The sequence below is a fragment of the Phascolarctos cinereus genome, unplaced genomic scaffold (assembly GCF_003287225.1).
Source record: "Phascolarctos cinereus isolate Bilbo 61053 unplaced genomic scaffold, phaCin_HiC Scaffold_9;HRSCAF=440, whole genome shotgun sequence".
Classification (NCBI taxonomy): Eukaryota; Metazoa; Chordata; class Mammalia; order Diprotodontia; family Phascolarctidae; genus Phascolarctos; species Phascolarctos cinereus.
Window position 1 is genome coordinate 95,946,958 of NW_027556402.1, and position 25,362 is coordinate 95,972,319.

A 25,362-nucleotide genomic window follows, 5' to 3' on the forward strand; every position below is an offset into this window, starting at 1 on the left:
TGCAGGATGATGAATAGAGGATTGGGCTTGGTCAGGAAGAACTAGTCTTGTCCTATCTCTAACTCATAATGGGGTGTGTGTGTGTGTGTGTGTGTGTGTGTGTGCATGCGTGTGTGAAAGAAAGAGAAACAGAAACAGACAGACACTAAGGGAAACTCCATTTCAAATCTCAAGCAACTCTAAGACTATAGTAATAGACAAATGGCTGATCTGCATAAGTGGAGTGTGCGTGAGGGACAGAAGAGGCGAGGAGAGGGAGGCTGGAGGACAGAGGCAGATAGCTACAGACAGTCCTGATGATGGACACCACTTGCTATTTTCAAAAAGGCATCTTGGGGCAGCTAGGTGGCGCAGTGGATAGAGCTCTGGCTTTGGAGTCAGTAGGACCTGGATTAAAATCTGGCCTCAAATACTTGACACTTACTATGTGTGTGACCCTGGGCAATTCACTTCACCCCTACTGCCTCACCAAAAAAAAAAGAAAAAAGAAAAAAAAAGGCAAAAAGGCATCCTAATGTGGTCCACACTGGATCTATTTGATGATTCCAAAGAAATTTTTCACAATGGAATGCTAGGACAAAAAGAGGGTAAAGAAAGAGGACCAAGGGGAGAATCTTAGGTTTAGAGAAATGGAACACTGAAAGCTTATGTAACTGGGATCTCTCAAAGGACCACTATTAAGATTATCAATACTATTTTTTAAAAGACACTGAGACTCCTCTTTCCCATTCCTCCTGCCCCCTACCTGTGTCACACACACACACACACAGAGTCTTTCTCACCCACCCCCCCCACCCTTGGGCAAAAAAAAAGATCCCCATAACCCAAACTCCGGAATACTACACCTCTTGGTAGAAAGGTGATGGCCTAGAGGTGAAGAATGAGACATATATTTTCAAACACGTTCAATGTGTGAATTTGTTTTGCTTAACTATATTTATTTGTCACAAAGGAGAAGAGATTTGGATAGTGAGAGTGAGGGAAAAAAAGAAAAGTCAATGAAACATTAAAAAACCATAGAAGAAAGAAGGAGGAAACTCTGAAGGGGACATAAACAAGCACAGCAGCATTAGTACTACCACGTGAAATTTAATATATACTTTTTTTAAAGGATATAATAGGAATCCATAGTTTTATATACAATTCCCTTTTCTATTCTTTGTACACAGAAATATTCATGTTGCATGATGTTCATTAAGTTTAAGGGTTTTTTTAACTTAAAAAAAAAGACACTCAAAATTTTAAAAAATTTTACATACAAACCTCAAGTCCAAACAAGACGTAAGAGTAAAAATTTAAAAGATAAAAAAAACACAACTTGAGATATCAGATGACTTAATAAAAGCATGAGAGAGATAGATGTAACTGTCAATTTCCTCTGTTTAGCTTATGGTGCTATCTTAACAAAAATATCAGGCAACTAGGCAGGCAACTAGGCAGCACAGTGGAGAGAATGCTAGACTTAAAAGTCAGGAAGACCTGAGTTCAAATCCTGATTTAGTTATTTATTACCTGTGTGGCCTTTGGTAAGTCACTTAATCTCTCTCAGCCTCAGTTTCCTCATCTGTAAAATAGTAATAATGATAGCACCTACCTCACAGGGTAGTTGTGGGGATCAAATGAGATAACATATGTAAAGAGTTTATTGCAAATTAAAACAACCAAGAGATAATCATTTTACACTTATCAGATTGGCTAGAATGATAGGACGTGAAAGTGATAAACGCTGGAGGGGATATGGAAAAACTGGACATGAATTCATTGTCGGTGGAACTATGAACTAATACAACCATTTGGGAAAGCAACTTGGAATTCTCTCCAAAGACTCATAAAACTGCTTTTGACCCAGTAATACCATTATTAGGTTTATTTCCCAAGATGATTAGGGAAATAGGTAAAGAACCTGTATGTTCTAAACTATTTATACCAGCTGTCTTTGAGGTGGAAAAGATCTGGAAATTTTGGGGATGCCCATCAACTGGCGAATGGCTGAATAATTTATGGTATATAAATGTAACAGAATACTATTGTGCTTTAAGAAATGATAAGCAGATACATTTCAGAAAAACGTACATAAAATGATGCTGAGTGAAGTGAGCAGAACCAGAAGAACATTGCACACAGTAACAACAACATTGTATGATGACCAACTTTGATAGCCTTCTCTCTTCTCAGCAATACTCAATACTCAGCAATCCAAGACTCATGATGGAAAATGTTATACATCCAAAGAAAGAACTATGAAGTCTGAATGCAGATTGAACCATACTATTTGCTCTCTCTCTTTTTAAAAATTTCTTGTAGTTTTCCCCTTTTGTTCTGATTCTTCTTTCATAACATGACTAACGTGGGAAAATGTTTGTTATGATTGTACATGGATAGCCTATATCAGATTGCTTGCCATCTTGGAATGGGGGGGAGGGGGAGAAGGAAGGGAGAAAAATATTTGGAACTCAAAATCTTATGAAAGCAAATGTTGAAACCTATTTTTACATGTAATTGGAAAAAATAAAATACTATGGGGGGGGAGTTAAAAAAAAATGATGAGCTCAACGACCTTAGAAAAACATGGAAGACTTTCATGAAATAGTGAAGAGTGTGATGAGCAGAACCAAGAGAATGTTGTATAAAGTAACAGCAATATTGTTTTAAGAATAACTTTGAGCAACCAAGTCATTTTGACTATTATAAATACACAAATTAACTACAAAGGACCTATGAAGGAAGATGCTGTGTCCATAGAAAGAAATGATAAATAGAAGTATGTACAGCATGGTTTTACACGTGTGTGTGTGTGTGTGTGTGTGTGTGTAATGGTAGCCATCTCTAGGGCAAAGGGGGGGGAAGAAAGTTAATGTTAACTTTATTATATATTTGAAAGGAAAAGCAAATTGTAATAATAGATTTGCAGCTTCATGGTCAACCCTCTTTTTCCTATTCTACTTTGTTATGGAAATGCTTGTTTTATTTCTTAAGTTCAGAATTTAAAAACTAAAGATTAAAAAATTGTAACAGTGGGAAAAAAAAGCTTACCCATTACTAGGATAATGAATTAAAGTTGTGAAGATCTAGAGGCCATCTAGTCCAACCCTTCTGTCTTACAGATGAGTAAACTGAGGCTCCAGAAGTTAAGTGACTAGCCCAAGGTTAACACAGGTCAAAAGCACTAGTACCTGAATTTGAACTTGATTCTAACTTACATTCTTCTTAGTGTACCACAAATAAAATGGACTTGGATTAGATCTTTTGTTAACTATTGAAAAGGATATTGAAGAAGATTGAAACGTGATCTCTGGGAAGACTTTTAAACATAAGACAAATTATTACCTGGCTTGAAATTGTCAAAGTATGACCATGCCTAACATCAGGAATATTAATTAAATGAACCTAAGTGTCCCTTCTGAAGGTGTTATTCAATGAAAAACTCATCAGTCTATATCCCTAGAGTATAATGGTATATAATACTTATAATACATAAAGACTTTGGAGGAGAGAAAAAAAGCCAGAATCAAAGGATTCATTAACAAAGATCCAAACCAAGTGATAATTTAGCCTCCAGAAGATATCTTTTGTTCATTTTTCTCACAACTAATCTGTTTGATTATATTTATGAGTGCTGATTTTGAAATGATTAACTGTTTACTAAAGAGATTTTAAACAAGACCCAGAAATGTCTTTTCTTAAAAGTAAGACTTTTCTTACCAAAAATACCCATAATAGCACAGGGATTCTTTGAAGTGAATATATGTAAACATACCATACACACTGAAAAGTTGAAAACAAATATCTTGTTTTATACTAAGGGAAAAAGGACATAGAGTTTGCATCCAGGGTTTCTTGGAATGTTTCCAAGAAAGGAGAATGGTGAGGTGACCTTGTCCTTGAGGAAAACAATGTGGCACACTACATGGTTTCAGGATTCCTTTTTTTGCCAGAACACTGGAAATCTTGCCCCAAGAGATCGGTTTATCTACATAGGAAATGTCTATCTGCAGACTGCTAGCTTCCCATTAGGCACAATAAAGTTTAGGCAAAGAAAAAGCCATGGAACCATGGCAAAAGGTACAAAACCCAAAAGACTATACCTTATCACTTACACTCCAGCCTAATTTTAGGTGAAGAAAAAAAATACCATACTGGGTATGTACACACACACACACACACACACACACACACATATTGTAATGATACACCAGATGCACCGGACACTATGCCAAACTGCCAGGGTGAAAGAAAAAATTCTTCTTACATGTTATCCTACTAAAATTGAGTTTTGATAACTATAGATCAGTCATGAGGGGGGGAAAAGTTAGGTTAAGGAGGAATGTAGGGGAGAGAGAGCACTGGGCCAGAAATCAGGAAGACCTAAGTTCAGATTTGGCCTCAATTGCTTATTAGGAGTGCCCAAGTCATTTACACTCTGTCTGCTTTAGTTTTCTCAACTGTAAAATGGGGATCATGATAGCGCCTACCCTACATGATTGTTATGAAGATAATAAAGTGCTTCATGCAATGACTGGCACATGGTAGGCACTGTGTTCCCTTCCATTCCTCCCACCCTAAGAGATCTTCAAACCTCTATCTCTTCATTTTTCAAGCATTTTAAGCTTTAAAACATTAATTCTTCTACTTCACTGCCCACAATTACACATTTTAACAGCTTTACTGGCCCACCATTTTCCAATAAAAACCCATCACTTCCAAAGGTTGATCTCTTTCCTAGAACACTCCATGTTGATTCCTGCATCTATTCTGTGGCTCACACTCTTCTCTTAGCCTGGAATGTCCTCCCTATTCTGTACCCACATGAATCACCAATAAGAAGAATCATGGAATCATAGATGAAAAGCCAGAAAAGCCCATAAAAGTCATCTCAACCAAACTCATTATTTTACATACGAGGAAACTGAAAGCCAGAGATGTGAACCAAATGGCTAAGCCAAGATTTTAACCCAGGTTCTTTTGGCTCACAACTGTACCATACTGCCTTCAATATTTATTGTACACTTACTATGTGCTTAACACAATCTAAGGTGACAGGAATATGAAAAAAGTTGGGGTGCCTGATACTATTAGTAGTGGAAAAGACAAGAAAACATGTGCTCCAATTAAAGAACATGTACATATTAAACAACGTGATACAACAGAAATTCAGAGAAAGAAGAGGGATTCATATGGAAAGGAACAGATAGCAAATACTTCACAAATAAGGAAACTCTTGAGCTGACTCTTGAAGGATGGGTAAGATTTAAATAGATAAGTAGAGAATCAAATGGTTTTTTTTTAGTTTTGGATGAGGGGACAGATCGTGGAATTTTAGTAAGACAGGAAAGAATAATGAATATGGAGAAAGAAGACTTGAGTTTGAAGCAAAGTTCTATCATTTATTTCCTTTGTGACCTTGGGCAACCTCTCTGAGACTGTTTCTTCAGCTGAAAAAATAAAGAGATTGGACTGGATGATTTCAGAGATAGGTAGGATAGGACTAGATCATGGAGGTGAGAAATGAGCAAAAGGAGTTTAGTTAGACTGCATATAATTAGTTGCAAGGTAATGAAGTGAAATAATGAAATATTTTAGGGTCATAAGTATAGCAAAATGCAGAATTTTCTGAAGATTCAACTGCCAATAGGTAAACCAAGGAAGAGACTATTGAAATAAGTATGAAATGATGAGAGTCTTACTAGGGTGGAAGCAATAAGAATGAAGAGAAAAGATAGAATCAAAAGAATATTTTAAAGGAAGAAACAACAAAATTTGGCACCAGTTTCTTTTACATGGCAGATGAAAGGTAAGAGAGTCAAAGTTTATTTGGCATATTTGAGCTTAGGAGACTAGAAGAATAATGGTACCACTAACAGTAATGGGAAGGAAAGTCATTTGGGGGATTGTGGGAGGGGAGAAAGGTAAGCTTTGGTTTAGATAAGCTGGACGTATCTCATATGCCTGAAATACCTTCTCTCCTCTTTCCCAGTAGGATTTTTAGCTATCCTTTCAGGTTCAATTTAAATGTTTCCACCTTTATCAATCATTTAAGAACCTATTGTGTATCAGGTACAATGTTAGGAAGATACAAAGACAAAAGAATCAAAAAATCCAAGAACTTCCTTTAAGTTTTCTCTAATCCTTCTTGACAGGCACAGTCCCCACTTTTTTTTTAACCTTTCTAATACACATATTATGTATGATTTTGTTATAGTTTCTAGGCATATAGATTATTCCCATTCTGAACTTCAAGCTCCACCATAGCTGGAGTCTTATTTGAACTTTGTATCTAGCTAGCACCTAGCTAGCAGAATGTTCTGAATATGGTAGGCCTTCAATAAATGCTTCATGAATTGAATTCATGATGGACCATCAAAGTGAGTATTTTCTCCAGGGAACTAGAAATGTGCAACTGATATGAATCTCGGAGACAGAGGTTTAGATTTGGGAAGCATCTGTTTGAAATCAGGAGAAGAGATGAGCTTACCAAATTACTGTAAAGTGAGATCAGCAAAAGGCTGAGGACTTGAAAAAGTTCTACAGTTAGGGAGTGATGGTGGTGAATGTGAGCAAAGGAGGAGAGAGAAGGAGCAATTCCAGAGATAAGAGAAACAAGAATGGTTCTGTTCATGGAAACCAAAGAAGAAAAAGAAGTATGAAGTGGTCGCCAGTGTTACTTGCCTAGGCAGCAAGGCCAAGGAAAAGGAAACCTAAGATGAAGCCATTGCATTTGGCAAGATGGCCATAGTGAGAGAAGTTTCAGGACAGTAAAGGAAACAGAAGTCATATTACAGAAGATAAAGACCAGAAGACAAAGGTGGAAAGACACAAATGTGTATACAAAACAAATAGCCCACAGATTTGAGGATCTTAACAGGGAAAAGAGATTATACTATATAGAAAAAGGGTAAAGCCAAGGTAGTGTGCATGTAGATGAATGTGTTTGCATGTTTTCAAGATGGTGGTGACATAAGCATGAAACTTAAGAAGCCCACCCATTTCTCCATTAGAATTAAGTTACTTGAGTGCTGGAATGCCTCCCTCTCCCTTTTTTTTTGCCTTTCTTTATATCCCTAGCACTTAACACAGTGCCCTTCATGTAGTTAAGTACTTGATAAGTCTCTTCCGACTGACTGAAGGTCCAATACCTAGTACGTAGGCCTGGCATATGGCAGGCACTTAATAAATGCTTTTGTATTCATTCTTTTGTTAATTCATGCACAAATCAACTTAAATGTAACTCTGAGGGCCACTCTGATGATAAAAATTCTCAGTGTTAATTAACCAGATTATACCTTAGTTTAATTGGATCAGATCTTGCCAAGTGAGCAAGTTATTCTCTGCACTTAAATAAATTATCTTCTAAGGCACAATATCCATAAGATAGCTAGTGCCATTTTGTATATGTGAAACAGTACGCTACATGAGTGGGCTAAATGAATAAAGGAGTTTCTAGAAATACAATACTTACAAGTAAAAGACACTTTCAGGTGGTAGAATTAACAAATTACCTTAGTAACAGAGGTACACATCACAGAACTATACCAACATCACAATTTTTAAAAATTATTACTTGTTGCCCAAAAGCGCTTTGTGTACACATATTTTAAAAGTGCCTCCCTTCAAGTGAAATACATGACACTCCCATAATAAAAGTTTGTAATTAACTTATGTAATATTCTCCAGAAACATTAGGGAAGGGTAAAAACAAGGCATAATTAGAGATCATAAAATAGTTGGAAGCTAGGAAGATCAGGATTCAAGTTCAACTTCACAAGCATATTAGCTGTATGACTCCTGGGAAAGTCACTTGACTTCTCAGTACTCTAGGTAATTCTACATTCTGTTCCCACTGGTGGGGTTTTCTATTCAATTTAATTCTTTTCTATCGTGAAAAATGACGAACTGTGGACACCCAAGTGGAAAACTCACAAAACTATTGTCAAAAGGACCCAAATTCATTTCTAAAAGCCATCAACTGAGGCATCATTTACCAGTTCAGAAATCAACCAATAATAAATCACACCTCTGAAAGACACAAACTGTAAACAAATATAGTTATCCCTTCCACATCATGACTTTTTCCATCATGGTTTCAATATATTTTAGTTGGCATAAGAAATTAAATGGGAATTTTGGGGGGGACTTTTGCAGAAGCTACAGACAACATGTGTAGGCCAGTAGATGACACAGAGCCTATAACCAAATAATTAATCCAAATTTTACAATATGGTACTATAAGCATCCCATAAAAGAAAAAGAAAAAAATTCAGACTTCTTCTACGGGATTTTCCAGATCACTGGGGTGCTGTGCCCCTAATCCCAGCAATGTGGAAGGGATAACTTATAACTCTTGAGAGAATGAGATTAAGATCAAAATAGATATGGACCAGATCTGTGTTTTCTTTCATTGCTTTGTTTAGCTTCTGAAGTACCTCCCTCTGCCAAAGCAGATCAACCAATGTTGTCTGCAACTTACAAAATTTTTGAGAGTTGCCTGGGGCACTGATCTTTGAACTGCTTGTTTACCATCACAAAACCACTTTATACCAGAGATACACTTTGAACTCATGCCTTGACAGGCTGCCTTCTTTCTCTACAAATGCCTAGAGTAATTCTCCAAATTTTTAATTCTTTTATTTTTAGAGCATATCAATTAAAATACTTTACATTGTGAGCAAAGGAGGCAAGGCTACACAAGAAGGGCAGCAGTGTTCATTTTTAAAAGTAATAAGGCAGCTGGCAAAGAACTTACCAAACTCACAAATACCCCTCTACTACCTTATATCTCAAAGGTAATGTTCTGTTAGCATAGGTCAAAAAGGAGAGACACTAATTTGATGCACATAATATTTCCTTGAAGTTTTCTTCTATGCAACTCCATACCTACATTACTACTTTAAAATGCTTATATCAACCAAATCCTATATTAAAAAAAAAATCAAATGGCTATTTAGCAAATAAGTTTAGGGAGTAAGATTTCCATTACCAATTGAATATAGAGGTATCTATACTACTACTTTATAAAGCTTTTAACTTACTAAATGGTAATACATTTAATAAGTAAAATACTTCAAAAATTCTATGAAAGTACCAAACTGAATGAAATTGGCATTAATTTCTTTATTTTTACATATGGAACGACTGTTTAAAATGTGTGGACTTAACATGCATTTGATACAAAAAAAAAGTTCTTTGATAAGAAATCTATGTTTACTGTTATCATCTCCCCAGAACTATTCCTTCTTTCTTTCCCCTATACATATGTAGTTTCAATAAAACAGAGATTAAATCTTTTTTCCCCAAAGAAGTAACTGTGAAAAGGAAAAAAAAATGCCATCAGTTAAACTTTATTTTTATGGTTTACCTCATACTAACATTCTTACTGACATCTGGTAAAAGCTAAGACTGACAAGGAACACTGCCATTTGACTAAAACTATATGTTTTTAGAGTCTTTCTTTCAATTAATTCCCCAAGTCTTAGCCATGCATCTCCCCATATTTAGGAACTTTTTAGTTTTGGAAAAGTTTCTTAATACTACACATCTTCCCACTACCTCCATACCACTACCTCTATGTAAAATATAGTTCACATATTGAATTCACATCCATACTTTTGTGAGGAAAATGCTTTTTAAGCCTTTAAACACCATAGGAACATGAACTACAACTAAAATTACAATAAGATGCTACAACTTCAGGATAAATGAATTTCAAAACTAATCAGACACTATCACCTCAACTGCTTAGAAGCAATTTCAATGTGCTTCAAATTCTGTGATGTAAATCAGGCAAATTGGGACAGTGTAATGAACTTTTAACATGCTTTTATATAAGTAGAAAAACAAAGCAACGTTCCTGACACTTGAGGTCAAGACTTGGTTTTAGGCTTATAAATGTGCTTCTCACAAACAACACTAGTAGCCTCCTGGGATTACAACATGACAGAGGTGAAGCTGACTCATGGGATCAATTAGAAAGCACCAGTACTTCTGGCATTTTTCCCCTAGTATTTCCCCCCTGCACATGCTTTTAATATATATTAAATCAACATATATATATATATATATATATATATATATATATATATATATATATATATATATCATTAATATATGCATTACCAAATTAATAGTCAAAGCCCTATTTCACTCAAAGTTCTACATCATGAAAGCTCATTCTAAGCTGGACATCTCATGGCATGTCACTCTACTTATGAACTCTAAAACATTTTTTAAACTGTAATCCATTAAGTTAAAACAACTGTCATTTTCCTCATTTCTGATTAAAAGAATTAACTATCCTATGCTTTCCAATAATTATTTTTTAAATAAAAGTCTTAACTAAAATAAGCATAAAAATTTAATTAATAATAATAAAGTAAAAAAACTGGACAAACAAGTCCGACCAACTTCCCCTCCCGACCACAGAACCATTAAGCCCTCCAAAATCCTTTCCCTTGAAGAGAAGCAGAAACAACTTCCATTTAAAAGCAGTTTACTATGATATCCTACCGATAACACAAGCAGCATTTTGCAATACTTACTGAATGTTTCTCCTGCTGGCCCATAACTCCATGGTTAGCTGGGATTGCTAGTGGTTTCATAATGAAGAAACATATGCTGAACTGAATTTACACATCATGTACCAATCTCTCATGGATGGCAAGTCACCCTCTACAGCATTAAATTAAAAAGGAAAAAAAATAGGAGAGGGAAACCAAGCTGCAGTATAAAGTGTCACTATTGGTGAGCTTAAAAAAATCCTCACACTTGTACCGAAAAGCCATCCAAACGATGGTGTTCGTCTCCATTTTTATAACCCTGAAACTCTAAGCATCTTAGGCTGTCACAAGCCTGGTGAAACCTTACACATCTAACAGTCTTCCAAGAAAACAAGACCATTTTTGAGATTGAGGAACAAGAGGAAAAAGAAAAGGAAGGGAAAAAAAAGCTAAAATGGCTGACTGCACACAGACTCCCTTTAAAAAGGCTTAATACAGTATTATATTAGTCAGGATGGTGTAGGAACCAGCCTCTAGCATTCAGTCAAGCATTGTTAATACTCTTGTTTCATTTGCAATCACACACAGATCCCCTCCAACCAAGAAGAAGAGGGAAAGGAGGTGGAAGAGAGAGAGAGAGAGAGAGAGAGAGAGAGAGAGAGAGAGAGAGAGAGAGAGAGAGAGAGAGAGAGAGAGAGAGAGAGAGAGAGAGAGAAGAGAGAGGGAGAGAGAAAGAGAGAGAGAGAGAGAGAGAAAATCAGGGCAGAGCGTGTGAACAGGGACCGACCTCCTCCCTGGCTGCTAATGATGCTGACAGTAGTGACCAGTGATCTCTGTTCCACTCAACTAACCAAGTTTGCACAATTAATCTTAGCAGCATGACATTGATAGACATTTAATTTAATGATGTCTGTCCCTCACTCTCAATGCAAGCACGTCTACTACCAAGAGAGTCACTAACAGAAACACGACACATGCACACACAAAATCTCGAGAATCATGAGTCTGGATGCAATACACCGATATAATTACATTATTGTGCTTACTTTGGAGGACCATGGCTGCAGGCAGTTGGCATAGCAACGCACAAGGAAAGCCATTTCCTGGGTAGAGAGAAAGCTTCCTTTTCTAAATAAAAAAATTCCTCTTAGGAAACAAACGGCATTGCTGCTTCCTGCAGAAAGCAAGACACTGTAGTCTCTCTCTTAACCTGCACAGGCTCACACTCAATGCAGTTCTAGTGATGTAAGTGGATTTCTCTCTCGCCCTCCCTCTCCCTATATACACTGAAATATTCAGCTCAAATGGTAGACATTCCTTGAGGCTCGCCCACCCGGCCACCGCCCCCCACCCACCCACCCAACATGCACACTTAACCATTTCACTCATTAAGGTAGAGATGGACAATTTAGATAAAGTAACAAGCTCTTGCCTGTATTATATCAGCTTCTGGAGGTTAAGCAAGTCCCAGAGGGATGGAATCCATTGATTGCTGACTCCAAATAATATCACTGGAGACAGGGTGGGAATAAGGAGCAGGGACTTACTTGAACAGCTTTGAACTAAAATATGATTTTCCCTCACCAAGGTGAAAGATAAAGAAATGGATTTGACAGCATCTCTCCCTTCCCCACCCTCCAAATATCTCGATGTACCACAGAAAACAAATATCAACTAGGTATTTAGAAAATGCACATTTGACAAGCTTTGCATGGTTTTGGGAGACATGTGCCTCCTCAAAAAGCAAAAAGGGGGGAAGTGAGTGAAACTCATTTTCCACAATCATCAATTAATATAAAATTCAATATACCACCCCATTTTTTAAACCTGTATGATTTCTACACAATACACAGTTAATAAAGTTAGCATGCTTTATTGCTGGTCTAGAATAAGTCCCACCCAGATAAATATAGAATATAATGCATTTAAAGTAAAAAAAATTCCTTTGGAATTTTCAATAATTTGTTATATCTCAGATTCTGATTATTTGCCCTTTGGAAGGGAAACAAGGTATGCACAATACAAAATAAAGGATAATCCAGAACCCTTATAACTAGATTTTATACAACAAGGTTTTACCTAGTGTCTTGACTTTACAATTCACTAGGAAGAATTTCTTTGGTGTTATGAAGCCAAGTTCTAATCTCAACTTTTCCATTTACTGCCTGTGTGACCTTGGGCAAGTCATTTAATCTCTGGGACCCTCAGTTTCTACATCTATATAATAAGGGACTGGACCACATAATCTCTAAGGCTATGATACTACAAACTCAAATTTGTTTTCTGTCTTTGCCCTACTTACAAACACTATGACTAATCAGAACTCCCTTAAAAAGCCAAGTAGCATATTTCTGCTATTACTTTTAACACTGATTGATACAACAGGGTGTGTATGTATGTATATATATGTTATGTATGTCTGTACGTATATATCAAAGGCCTTGTCCTCAAAGAGGTTCCAATCTTGTGGCAAGAAGGCAGAGCAAATCAAACTAGTAAAACTGAAATCAACTTTTGCTGCCCTGTCCAGTCAAGTTTTCCTGACCCAAACTTGATATCTACTTTCTAAGTCCCAAGCTCCCAATTCCAATTTAGTTAACCTGAAATATACTGGTCCTCAGTACCACTACTATGAAGTAGTTCCTGATACTTAACTTAGGCTGATGATCTGCCCCTTCTCATAAGATACAATCTGACTTAATCAGGAGAACCTAACCCTTCAAATCCTGACAGGTGACACAGTTTCAAGTCTATTCATCCACTACCACCAATCCTACCACACCTTGGTTTTATGCTAATGACTGACTGAGGGGAGACTGTGGTTTGCCACTGATAATCCATAAAATAACACTCAAATAAGCAACTGAGACATAATAGCAAATAATGTACAATCACCTAACAAAGTAAATGTTAATATTTTAAGAGAAATATGTTAATAACTTTTTACACAAGGGAAATGGAAACATTTTCACTGCATAGGATCCCCTTGATTTGGGCAAAAATGTGTCCTCTCCCATACAACTCTAAATTTAGACAATTTACATGCTGGGAAATTTTGACAAGAATAGCAAAAAAACAAAAACAAAAACAAAAAACCCTTAACAATGTAATTCAGTCAAGATATAGTGTCATTTATTCCAAATACCTAACACTTTCTTTTAGTGATTTTCCCAGCTATATAATAATCCTGCTACAGACATATTTGCCCTCATAATGTTAGTTCTCCACTTAAAGCTAGCAGTTTTAATTACTATGAAATTTAAAGAAATGGCCTACTCTCCTCAGTAATTATTAATCATGTTTAGCACCGATATAGTGATTCATCCATAGATCTCAAAGTGTTTCACAAACATTTAATTAAGCCTCCTCAAAACCCCCAGGGAAGCAAGGAACTATTATATCCATCTTTCATGAAGAAAATAACGTATATAGAAGAAAGCAAATTGTATAAGAACATAGTGGACAGGGACTGGGCCTGTGGTTTCATTAGTTGGAATATTCCTGGTAACAAAAAAGGTCAGTAGCTTCTCTGTGACTTACTGTGTTAGAGAAGGGCTCCTAACCTAGGGTCCATTAATTTAAAACATATACATTTTGATTATTGCATTTCAACATAATTTGTTTCCTTTGTTAATATTACTATGAATTTTATTTTTATGTATATAAAATATTCTGAGAATGGATCCATAGGCGTTACCAGATTACCAAAGGAGTCAATGAAGCAAAAAAAAGGTTAAGAACCCTTGTATTAAAAAATTACTGGGGGTGCTAGGTGGTTCAGCAGATAGAGCATCGGCCCTGGTGTCAGGAGGACCTGAGTTCAAATCCGGCTTCAGACACCTGACATTTGCTTAGCTATGTGACCTTGGGCAAGTCGCTTAAACCCATTGCCTAGCCAAAAAAAAAAAATCACTTCTATAGAACTAAGAGGTTAAATAACTTGTTCAAGGTCACACAGCCAGTATGGGATCAGAGGAGCTTGAACCCCAGTCTTTGTGACCCTAAGATCAGCTCTCTACCCACCATAACATGATGCTTCTCAGTCCAAGACAGAATCCTGGCTTTATGATATTAGTTCCTTCCTATAATCCCTGTAAATTGGTTTGCTTTATTTTTTATCAGTCTAATGCGGCAACTAGTAACCAGTCTGGTAACTCGTATACACAGTCAGATTTCATTCAACTTTCAAGAAATTAGAACACTAGGCTATTTTCTAAAGTAGCACAAGGAACTATGATTAACATACAATTAGTACAGGACATACAACCCACAAATTGGATGAGGTAAGTTCAAAGCTACTCACTTCTCTGTATGAATCCAAACCAACCTAGGGGCTAGACTTTTTTGAAAAGTTATGCCTTATCTGTAGTACTCTTTATACTCTGGAAAAATTAACCCTCTATTTTAATGAGGTCTAGACTATCTCCTTTCTTTATTTCTCAACCTGGCAATAACAGTACAACTAGAACAACAACAGACATTTATATGTGCAATGAGATTTAGCTCCATAGGTAGGAAGGTGCCTATAGTTTTGTTCCCATTTGACATGAGAAAATCAAGATTCAAAGTTTAGATGACTTGCTCCTAGTCACCAGTGTCTGGAATCATCACATTCAGATCTCTCAATTTCAAGATGACCACGTTTTCTATTGTAACACACTGGCTCTCCAGACTGGTCCTGGTTGTCTCTCCACAGTGCCTTGAAAGTATTACTGTTTGTTTTAGTCTCAACTCAGTGGCAGTCAGCACCCATAAGCCACTGCCTTCTAAACTGAGGTGTCAAACATGTACCAGTGTAGTGAACTAGATTAAAATATACTTGGGAAATATTTAGCAAAATTACTCAAAATAGGGGCAGCTAGGTGGTGCAGTGGATAGAGCACTGGCCCTGAAGTCAGGAGGACCTGAGTTCAGATCTGGCCTCAGATCAAACACTTGATACTTACTAGGTGTGTAACCCTGGGCAAGTCACTTAACCCCAATTACCTAAAAGCAATATATATATATATATACATATATATATATATATATTACTCAAAATACAATACAACAAAAATAATGGCAATTTGTGGTTTTCTAAGTCAACAAGAGGCCTGCAGGGATCATTTCTATTTGATTTTGTTACCAGTAGATTAAGATACTAGAATAAGTAGGTGCATGGCTTACCTAAATAGGCTTAACCTCTGATTTGGAGAGACTGAGAAAAAAGGAAAATAAAACAAACTTAGGCTGAAAAGCCTTTCCACCAGCAAGTAGAAATAATAGGTGGCACAAACAAGGGGCCCTATAAGATTAAAAACAAAATAAAAACTGGAAGATCCCATCACATATTCTTCATAGTGATGGATGGCTCTCATTTCCTCTGTGACAGAGATCCTTTACCTGCCTTATCCAGTGACTGGATAATATCAGGGAAGCTGGGTTCTAGCCTAACTGTTACTATGAACTTTCTGTGTGAGCCGAGGAAAGTTACTGAATTTCTCTGAGTTTCAAAATCCAGATTGCAATATTCTGGCATTATACCAGATAAATAGAGGCCAGGGGGAAAAGAGAGCTGTCCTCAGAGCCAGGAAAACCTAGATTTAATTTGTGTCTCTGAAGTACAGTGACTGTGTAGCCCTGGGCAAGTCACCTACCATCTCATTGGTCTAGGTAATTCACAAAGACATCAAGTTGCCAAAAAATTGCCCACCTGCATTGGCAGAGAGCATTTCCTGAACTCCAGAGCTATCGACTATCAATATATTGATGAAATTGCAGTTCCAGTCTCTATCCCAGGAGATCTTAACATAGGGTCCATGTCCTAGGCATTTCAGAGGGTCTAGTCAGTCAGTCAATAAATACTTTTCAGTTGTTATTGTGTGTCAGACTCTTTGTGAGCCCATTTGAGGTTTTCTTGGCAAAGATACTGGAGTGGTTTGCCATTTCCTTCTCCAGTTCATTTTACAGATGAAGAAACCTAAGCAAACAGGGTTATGTGACCTGCCTAGGGTCAAACAGCTAGTAAGTGTCTGAGGCCAGATTTAAATTTAGGAAGCTGAGTCTTCCTGACTCCAGGCCTGGCACTCTATCTACTGTGCCACACCTAGCTGCCCCAAATAAACATTTATTAACCATTCACTATGTGAAAGACACCAGGTTAAATACCAGAGATAAAAAGAGGTAAAAGACAGTTCCTGACCTTAAGGAGCTTACAATTTAAAGTTCATAAACCTGGGTGAAAAAAAAAATTCCATCTTTACATTCACTAGACTCTAACTGAAATTTTAAATTTCTTTCAATTACATAGTCAACAAACTACCATAGTATTACCAGTACTTGTGATATTCTGACCAAAAGAAAACAGAGATATTTTGCCTAGCCAAAAAAAAAACCCCAATAATAATAAAATAAAAACATTATTCTGGAAAGGGATCGGGAGAAACAACATACTGCCAAAGAGGGACAGCAAGGTGGTGCAGTGGACAGAGTACTGGCCCTAGAGTCAGGCAGACCTGAGTTCAAATCCAGCCTCAGACACTTGACACTTACTAGCCATACAACCCTGGGCAAGTCACTTAACCCCGATCGCCTAAAAAAAAAAAAATACTGCCAAAGGGGTACATGATACAAAATAGTTAGGAACCTCTGCGGTATCACCATGCTCTCTTAACTACTCTTTTAGGTATAGAATTCTATGCTTCTATTATCTGCAAATGTTAGTTATCGCATCTTTAAAAAGAGGAAAATAGGTATACTTATACAGAATAATAAATAAGGACACTAAGGACATCTGTAAATAAAATGGGAAAGGGACAGGTAGGTGGTGCAGTAGATAGAGTTGGGCCCGGAGTCAGAAGATTCATCTTCTGAGTTCAAATTTGGCCTCAGACGCATGTGATCCCAAGCAAGTCACTTAACCCTGTCTTCTCATTTATAAAATGAGCTGGAAAAAAAATGTTTGCACATGCTACTGGGAAATAAGAAATACAGGAGATGGGGTATAGAAGTCTGTCCTGCCCTACAGGAAAACAGAAGGGGAAGGGGATAAGAGAAGGGGGGAGAAATAGAAGAGAGGACAGACTAGGGGAAGGGATATTCAGAATGCATGCCATCTTGGTGTGGGGGGAGGGGTGAAAAGGGGCAAAAATGTGGAACTCAAAAACTTGTGGAAGTGAATGTTGAAAACTAAAAATAAATAATTTATATTTAAAAAAATAAAATTGTTTCATATAAAAAAAATGATCTGGAGAACGACATGGCAAACCACTGCAGTATCTTTGTGAAGAAAACTTTGAATGGGGTCACAAAGAGTCAGACTCGAGTGAAAGACAACTAACCAAAAATAAGATGGGGGCTGTGGACATTAACATCCATAAGGATGGCACAGAGTGGCTCTAGGGGAAGCATCTCAACCTGTAGCATCAGAAGTCTCCTGAGAGGTATACCCAAAGCCAGACACAAAGACATACTTTAAAGTCAAGGTCAGCGAGATCCTTCCTTCTCTTACCTATGTGAAAGGCATATACTGAATGAATTTCACACAATGATATGACATTTCTTTTTTATATGAGACACATTTGTGAATGCTACAAACACTCTACCTCCTGCTCATTCTCTCTTCTAATCTTCCTTTCACTATATCTTCCCTCAATACACAACTTGTCAAAATGAATATAAAGACAATTAAGCAACATTTTCACTGCATTTATATGTTTAAGTCCCTTGATATTTTTGAGCATGCGTATATATTTTCTTTTCTTTATTTTTTTTTAAAATAAATTTTGACAAGGGAGTTGTGGTACAGTGGAAGAGAGGCCAGATTTAAAGCCTAAAACCCAAGGTTCAAATTCTTTTGCTCTCTGTAAGTTTGCCCAAATCTTTTTTACCTCTCTGGGCCTCAGGTCCATAATGTGTAAAATGAAGGTAATTAAATCTGTACTGCCTTCCTCACACAGGGTTGTTGTGAGGATCCAATGAGATAATGTATGTAAATAAAGCATTTAGTAAATAATAAAGAACCACATAAATCCTGGCAATCACAACCTCCTTTGGAGGGAGAGGTGGCAGGAAGCCTGCTGGAGCACTATTAAACAATCATGCGTAATTTAATAAATTCCCTGGGAGCACAGCTCCCTTTAATATATCACCACAAGCACCAAAAGCATTTGTGGAAAGTTCTGATTTTCTAAGTATTGGCTCGGGGGTGACAGTAGTGCAAATGGTAGCAGGGGCATCACCTCAGTTACTGTGCTCTCACAGGTGGGCCAAGCCTAGGTAAAGAAAAGGCTACTCTCCAAGAGCTCACTCAGTTAGAAAACAGAAAGGGATGCCCCCTCAGACCATGTTTTGTCTCCATTCAAAGAGCTAAGCAATCACTAAGGTGGGAGCACATAGCCAAAAGGCCAAAAAAGACCAGAAAACTGCAACCTGTAACTCCAAAAAGACAGAAAGTTGAAACCATCTGCTTAAGTTCAACATAAATCCACCAGAATAAATTCCTGTTATTTCTGAATCTTTTAAGGAGGTTGTAGACAACAAAGTATAACAGTAAAACATGTCCTCTACACTAAAAGCAATATTACCCAATTTAACTCAACACATTTTATTTTCATTGAGCTTCTACCACATATAGAGCACTGTCCCAAGCATCAAATTACAAATTTCAAGTTATTGTATAGATAGTATATATCATATAATACTTATGCTAAAAAAGAATGCAAAGAGAAGACAGAATGAAAGCTACATCTGACAGAATACAACCCATATCTGGCAAAGTATAAATATACTACCTGAAGCAAAATAATTCTTTTTACCCACTATCATGAAATTATAGGACTGTCTATCTACATATAATCCGTGGCTATGCAAAATCATTAAACAGAACACAGGACAGGTCAATGAGAATAAACCTAGTATGTGGATTTTTTTTAACTAAAAAGAATTTATTTATAAAACAGGCATCCTCATGCAGCAGGATTTACAAAAGCCACATTCCATTTCCTAGCATTTAGCCTAGGAAGTGGTCAAGCTAAATCTTGCCATGCTCAAAATGACAGAGTAAGCACTCAATGTTGATGACGAAATACAGATTACTTCACTCCTTCCTTTACAGGCAATGACCTCACTACCTGACTTTCCACTATTATACCTCAACTTCCAAAAGCACTTACTATCCTTGGTATTCTATTGGCACTTTAGGTATATACAGTCTATTGACAATTCTTGCGTTATACTATATTTTTATTTATCTCACGTAGTTATCCAACATTTTGGACATATATCTCGCCTTCCCAGTTAAATTAGCAACTTTTTCAAAAGGCTGGGACCACGTATAGCAAAATTTCAATTATCTATTCCAAACAAGTACTCCACAAACCTGTAAATAAGATAGCTGAAGTTTACATATTTACACAACAAAACTTCTCCTCCCCATCCTTAAACAATTCTGATTAAAATATTACTAAAATATATTTTATATATTTTTTTATTTCTCCAAATGAAGTATATATAATAAAATAGGACTCTCAACTTCTATTTTATTTATGGCTTCTCTATCAAGAAGAATGATTTCCCAAACCTGAAGGAATAGAACAGATATTCTTAATAGGAGCCTGAAGTTCAAGATCATCTTAAGCAGATAATAAAGAAATTCATAGTCACTGTGAATAAGTTCAAGTCTCCATGGCTAAATCAACTATATCCCAAGGTTCTGAAAGAACTTACACATATAATCACAGGGTAATGATTCAGAAGTCATGCAGAATGGGAAAGATGCCAGAACAGAAGTCACAATATTATAGGAATTAGAGTTGAAATAAATTTTGGAAAACATCTAGATTAAACATCCATATCTTTTCACCCAAAGATTCCACTGCTGATCATAAACCTTAAGTAGCTTTAAGATAGAAAGAAACACCCTATATACAACAAATTATTTAGAGCAGTACTTTTTTTTATTGAGATATGAATGTATATTAGAGTACCATAAGAAACAATGACTATGAAAAATACAGGAATATAGAAAGAGCAATAAAGGAAAGAACCAGAAAAACAATATACACAATGTCCACAAAGCAAACAGAAAGGAAAAAGAACAATAAGAACATACAAAAAAAAAATCCAACCCATAATGCTATATAATTATAATCACCAAGAAAGACCTTGTAGAAATAATATGGAGACTTCCGCTTCTGGGAGCCAAGACGGCAGAGTAAAAAGGTAGTCGCTCTCACCCTCCCCTACCAACCTCTGAAAACCCAGAAAACATCACCCTAGGAAAAAAAAAACCCTGGAACAGTGGAACTAGAAAAAAGACAGGGAACAGCAGTGCAGCAGCCCAGCAAATGGGTCTCCCAGTGCCCCAGCAAAAATAAGGGAAGCAGCACTACAAAGGGCCCCAGGCGGATAAACACCCTGCAGCATTCATCTGAAAGGAGCTGAAGAAAGCAACCTAGAGACTTCCTAAAGTCCCAGCCTTGCTGATTCCAACCCAACACCAGGTAAGCTGTCAGAACCCTACAGCGAACCGTCAACCAGGAGGAGATCCTGAAGCTCAGGTGGAAGAGCTGGCAAACATCAACACCTGGACCTCTGAGTGCCTCAGTGAGGGTAGGGGAACCTGTGGAAACCAGCTCAGAAAACCACCAGGTGCCTCAGTACTCTACCACAAAGGTATCTCCCAGTGCATTAGCAGAAACGAGGGAGGCAGCATTGCAAGGGGCCCCAGGCAGATAAACACCTTGCAGCACCCATCTAAAAGGAGCTGAAGAAAGCTAAAAGAAAGGAAAAGAAGGCAACCTAGAATTGCCTGAAAGTTCCAGCCTTGCTGATTCCAGCCCAACACAAGGTAAGCTGCCAAAACCCTACAGCCTCCAATTGCCAACATAAGAGGCCCCAGCACACAAAGCCAGTGACCAAGACCTAGGCTCCCAACACAAGAAGCTTGGGTCAGTGCCCTCTGTTCCCCAGCAGGAGAGCTCAATCTCTTTAAAGGCCAGGGAATAAAGAAACCATGAGTAAAAAGAAACTTACTATAGATTCATGTTATGAGAAGATTGGAGATCAAGACAGAAATTCTGAAGAGGACAACATTGTCAACAAACCCACATCTGCAACATCAAAAGGGAATATGAACTGGTCTGAAGCCCAAAAAGCCTTCTTAGAAGAGCTCAAGAAGGATTTTAAAAGTCTAATGAGAGAGGTAGAAGAGTCCTTAAAAAATACAATTGGCCAATTGGAAAAAAAGTACACTGAAGAAAACAAATCCCTTAAAAATACAATTGGCCAATTGAAGAAGGAAGTACAAAAACTAACAGAAGAAAACAATCTGTTAAAAACTAGAATTGGACAAATGGAAACTAATGACTCTATGAGACAGCAAGAATCAATTAAACAGAAACAAAAAGATGAAAACAAAAAATACCTCATTGGTAATACAACCGACCTGGAAAATCGATTGAGGAGAGACAATTTGAAAATCATTGAACTACCTGAAAATCATGATGAAAAAAAGAGCCTGGACAGTATCTTTCAGGAAATCATAAAGGAAAACTGCCCAGAAGTCCTAGAACCAGAAGGTAAAATAACCATAGAAAGAATACACCGCTCACCACCTGAAAGAGATCCCAAATTGACAACGCCAAGAAATATAATATCAAAATTCCAAAATTACCAGATGAAAGAGAAGCAAGCAGCCAGAAAGAAAGAATTTAAATATCATGGAACCACAGTCAGGATTACACAGGACCTTGCAGCTTCTACATTAAAAGACTGCAGGGTGTGGAATATGGCATTCTGTAAGGCAAAGGAGCTTGGATTGCAGCCAAGGATCAACTACCCTGCAAAAATGAGCATGATTTTTCAAGGGAGGAGATGGATATTCAACCAAATAGGGGACTTCCAAACCTTCCTCATAAAAAGACCAGAGCTCAACAAAAAATTTGATATTCAAGTACAAGATTCAAGAAAGACATAAAAAAGTAAATGGGACAGAAAGATACAAAATGTTGTCAATAAGGGCGGACTGTTTATATCCCTACAAGGGAAGATGACACTTGCAACTCTTTGGAGAACTGTATTGTTATTACACCATGTTAAAGGAATATATATAAGGTGGCAGATATTAGTTGACGTTGATGTAATGATAAAAAAAAATCTAATCAAGTGGGTTAAATGGATCCAAGTAAGTGGTTTAGTCTGATCTTAGAAAATGTACTGAGAAAGGAGGATGCAGACAAGGGTAAATTACATTACAGAAAATCCTATTACAGCAGAGGGAAAGAAGGTAGTGGGGTGAGCATTGTTTGAACCTTACTCTCATCAGATTTGGCTCAAGAAGGGAATAACATAATCAGTTAGGTATGGAAATCTAACTTGCCCTATGGGCAGTAGGAGGGAAAAGGGGAAAGAAAAAGGAGGGGGGATGAAAGGGAGGGAAGAAGTGGTGGGGGCAAAGGGGAAAATAGAAGGGAGGAGAGACTGAAGGAGGCGGTGGTCAAAAGCAAAGTACTGGTGGGGGGGAAGGGAGAGAGGAAGAAGAAAAGCATAAACAGGGGGAAAAAAGGATGGAGAAAAAGACACAGATAGTAATCATAACTGTGAAAGTTGAATCAATATCTTTTTTTCTCTCTTCTGTTGAGTTTTGTTTCTTCTCTCTGATGGTTTCTCCTATTTTAATTTTTACTTACAACTTCACTAATGTGAAAATATGTTTAATAGGAATGTAAATGTATAGCCTATATCAGATTGTGCACTGTCTTGGGGAGAGTGGTGGGGAGGAAGGGGGAGAAAAATTTTAAACTCAAAAGCATATGGAAGTGATTGTTGATAAATCAAAATAAATTAATAAAATTTTTAAAAAAAGAAACAATAAGGAAATGTACCATTCTCCTTTCCTTGCAGAAATAGGGGACTACAGGTGAAGAACATTATATACAACTTGTCAGGTTTGGTTAATATTTCCAGTTAGTTTATTAAGTGCTCACTGTAATATGCCAGGCCTTATGCTAAGTGCTGGAAATATAAATAAAGCAAAAAAAAAAGAGCCAGTCCCTCCCCACCGCCATTGAGGAGCTTAGATTCTAAGAAGGTAACAGGGAAGGGTGTGAGGTGGAGAAGGATGCTGAGCTAGAAGTGGTAAAAATATGGAGTCAGTAACCAGTAGAGAAGTAAGCATGACAGGCCTAGATATTTCTTTAATTGGCAAATCTGGGAAGGAACTAACCAACTGGAGGATAGGACCAAAGGGAGAGAGGCAGAAAACTGGATAGTCATGGCTTAGCACTTCCTCAAATGGAAGTTCACAGTACGAATTCACCACCCAAGAAAGGTGACAAGAGCACCTCCCCATGGTGAGAAGGCTGCTCAGGCAGAAGTGGAAAAGTCTTGAAAATTAGGAGCAGAGGGAAGATAGAAGTAAACATGGCTGGCCTGGGCATTAGCCAAATCAGATCCTATCTAGACAAATACTGTGCCCAAATCCAGGTACCACTCTTAAGACGGCCATTGAAAAATCAGAGAGTGACATAAAGGCCTACCGCAATGTAGTATAAAACTACAACAGAGGAAGAATGAATGCTTAATGAAATTAATGATAGAAAAGTCTCAAAGAACACAAGTGATATGTGTTCACATGCCATGTTAAAAGCTTCTAAACTCTCTTCCTACTATGAGTAATTAATTCAACCTTTTCTCATTAATTTGTAGTCACCTTTAATAATACCCGCTATTGTAGCAGGATGTACAAATGATTGCATTGGGACTACCGGGAGATGAAACACTGCCATGTTTTTGTTTGGTTGGTTTTATTTTCTTGGTGCTGCTTTTTAGTTTCTTAGTGTTTACTGTTGTTTTTTAAATCTCCTCTGTCATTTTTAACTGTCACCAGTTGATGCTATGTAGAAAATCCTTCCCCATTCTAATGTAGTGATGGTTGGAAGCCATAGGGTATTATTATCACAGTTCTTTTAGCTGTTCTTACTTCCAAGTTTTTCTCTGTATTATGGACTAGAAGATTTTCAAAGTATGACCTCTAAATGAGTGGAATTTCTTCACTTTTTTTTATCCCTGTGTAGCTTACACACAATAGCAATTTGATTATTTGTAGACACTTAATAATGACAAAATGATGAAAGTCACAGAACCATATTGGCACAACCACATGCAAACTCCCCTTAATAACATTTTTTCCAAGCTTTCAAAATATGTATATGGTCATATATGCAATGTCATAGACTTGTGAATTTATTTTTAAGATCAAAGAGGTATTTAATACTTTAAAAAGAAAAAAAAACACTTTCAAGGATAACCGCTTCTTTTCACACAATTTCCTTAAAAAGGTCTTTTTAAAAAAAAGTCACCTAAAAAGTAATGGAAAAGATAATTTTAATAACGGGATTTTTCCACCTCTATCTACTATGACTAATGTTAGACTTTCTGATTTATGTTAAGTATGCTTCTTCAATATTTCTACTTCAAGGATCTGTAATTTTTTGTTAGGGATATATCCTCCAATTAACACTCTAGAAGCCTTTACCAAAGGCCCTAAATCTTAGTGCCTTTCCTGGGAGATTATCTCCAATTTATCCTGTCTACATCTTGTGTGTACAATTTTTTGTATGTTATCTCCTTCGTTACATTGTGAGTTCCTTGAGAGAAGAGGCTGTTTTGTTACATTTTTTTTTGCCTTTCTTTGTCTCCCCAGCACTTAGCACAGGGCCTAGTATACAGTAGATATTTCATAAATGCTTGTTGACTATTTCAAATCTGGTAATGAGCCCTCTCTGCCCTTAGCTGGGCCTAACCTTAGAGAATAAACACAGTCCCTATCGTCAAGTCCATTTCCAAGCTCTTCAAGTTTGGCAGGATTTGCCATAGCTAGTGTTCTGCTGGC

At 37.1% G+C, this 25,362-nt stretch overlaps 1 protein-coding gene across 11 annotated transcripts in view; it reads right to left on the reverse strand.

The window, feature by feature from the left end:
* RAPGEF2 (Rap guanine nucleotide exchange factor 2) overlaps positions 1-25,362 on the reverse strand; it is a 310,785-nt gene that overhangs the window by 92,608 nt on the left and 192,815 nt on the right. The window contains exon 1 of one of the 11 annotated variants that reach the window (XM_020969704.2): positions 10,533-10,862. The exons of 8 other annotated variants lie outside the window; for them this stretch is intronic. In XM_020969704.2, coding sequence (XP_020825363.1) covers positions 10,533-10,592 — 60 coding nt within the window. In that variant the 5' untranslated portion in view covers positions 10,593-10,862. Of the gene's footprint in view, positions 1-10,532; positions 10,863-25,362 lie in introns of those variants that run through there. 2 more of the 11 variants (XM_078148658.1, XM_020969706.2) reach the window with 2 other exon arrangements.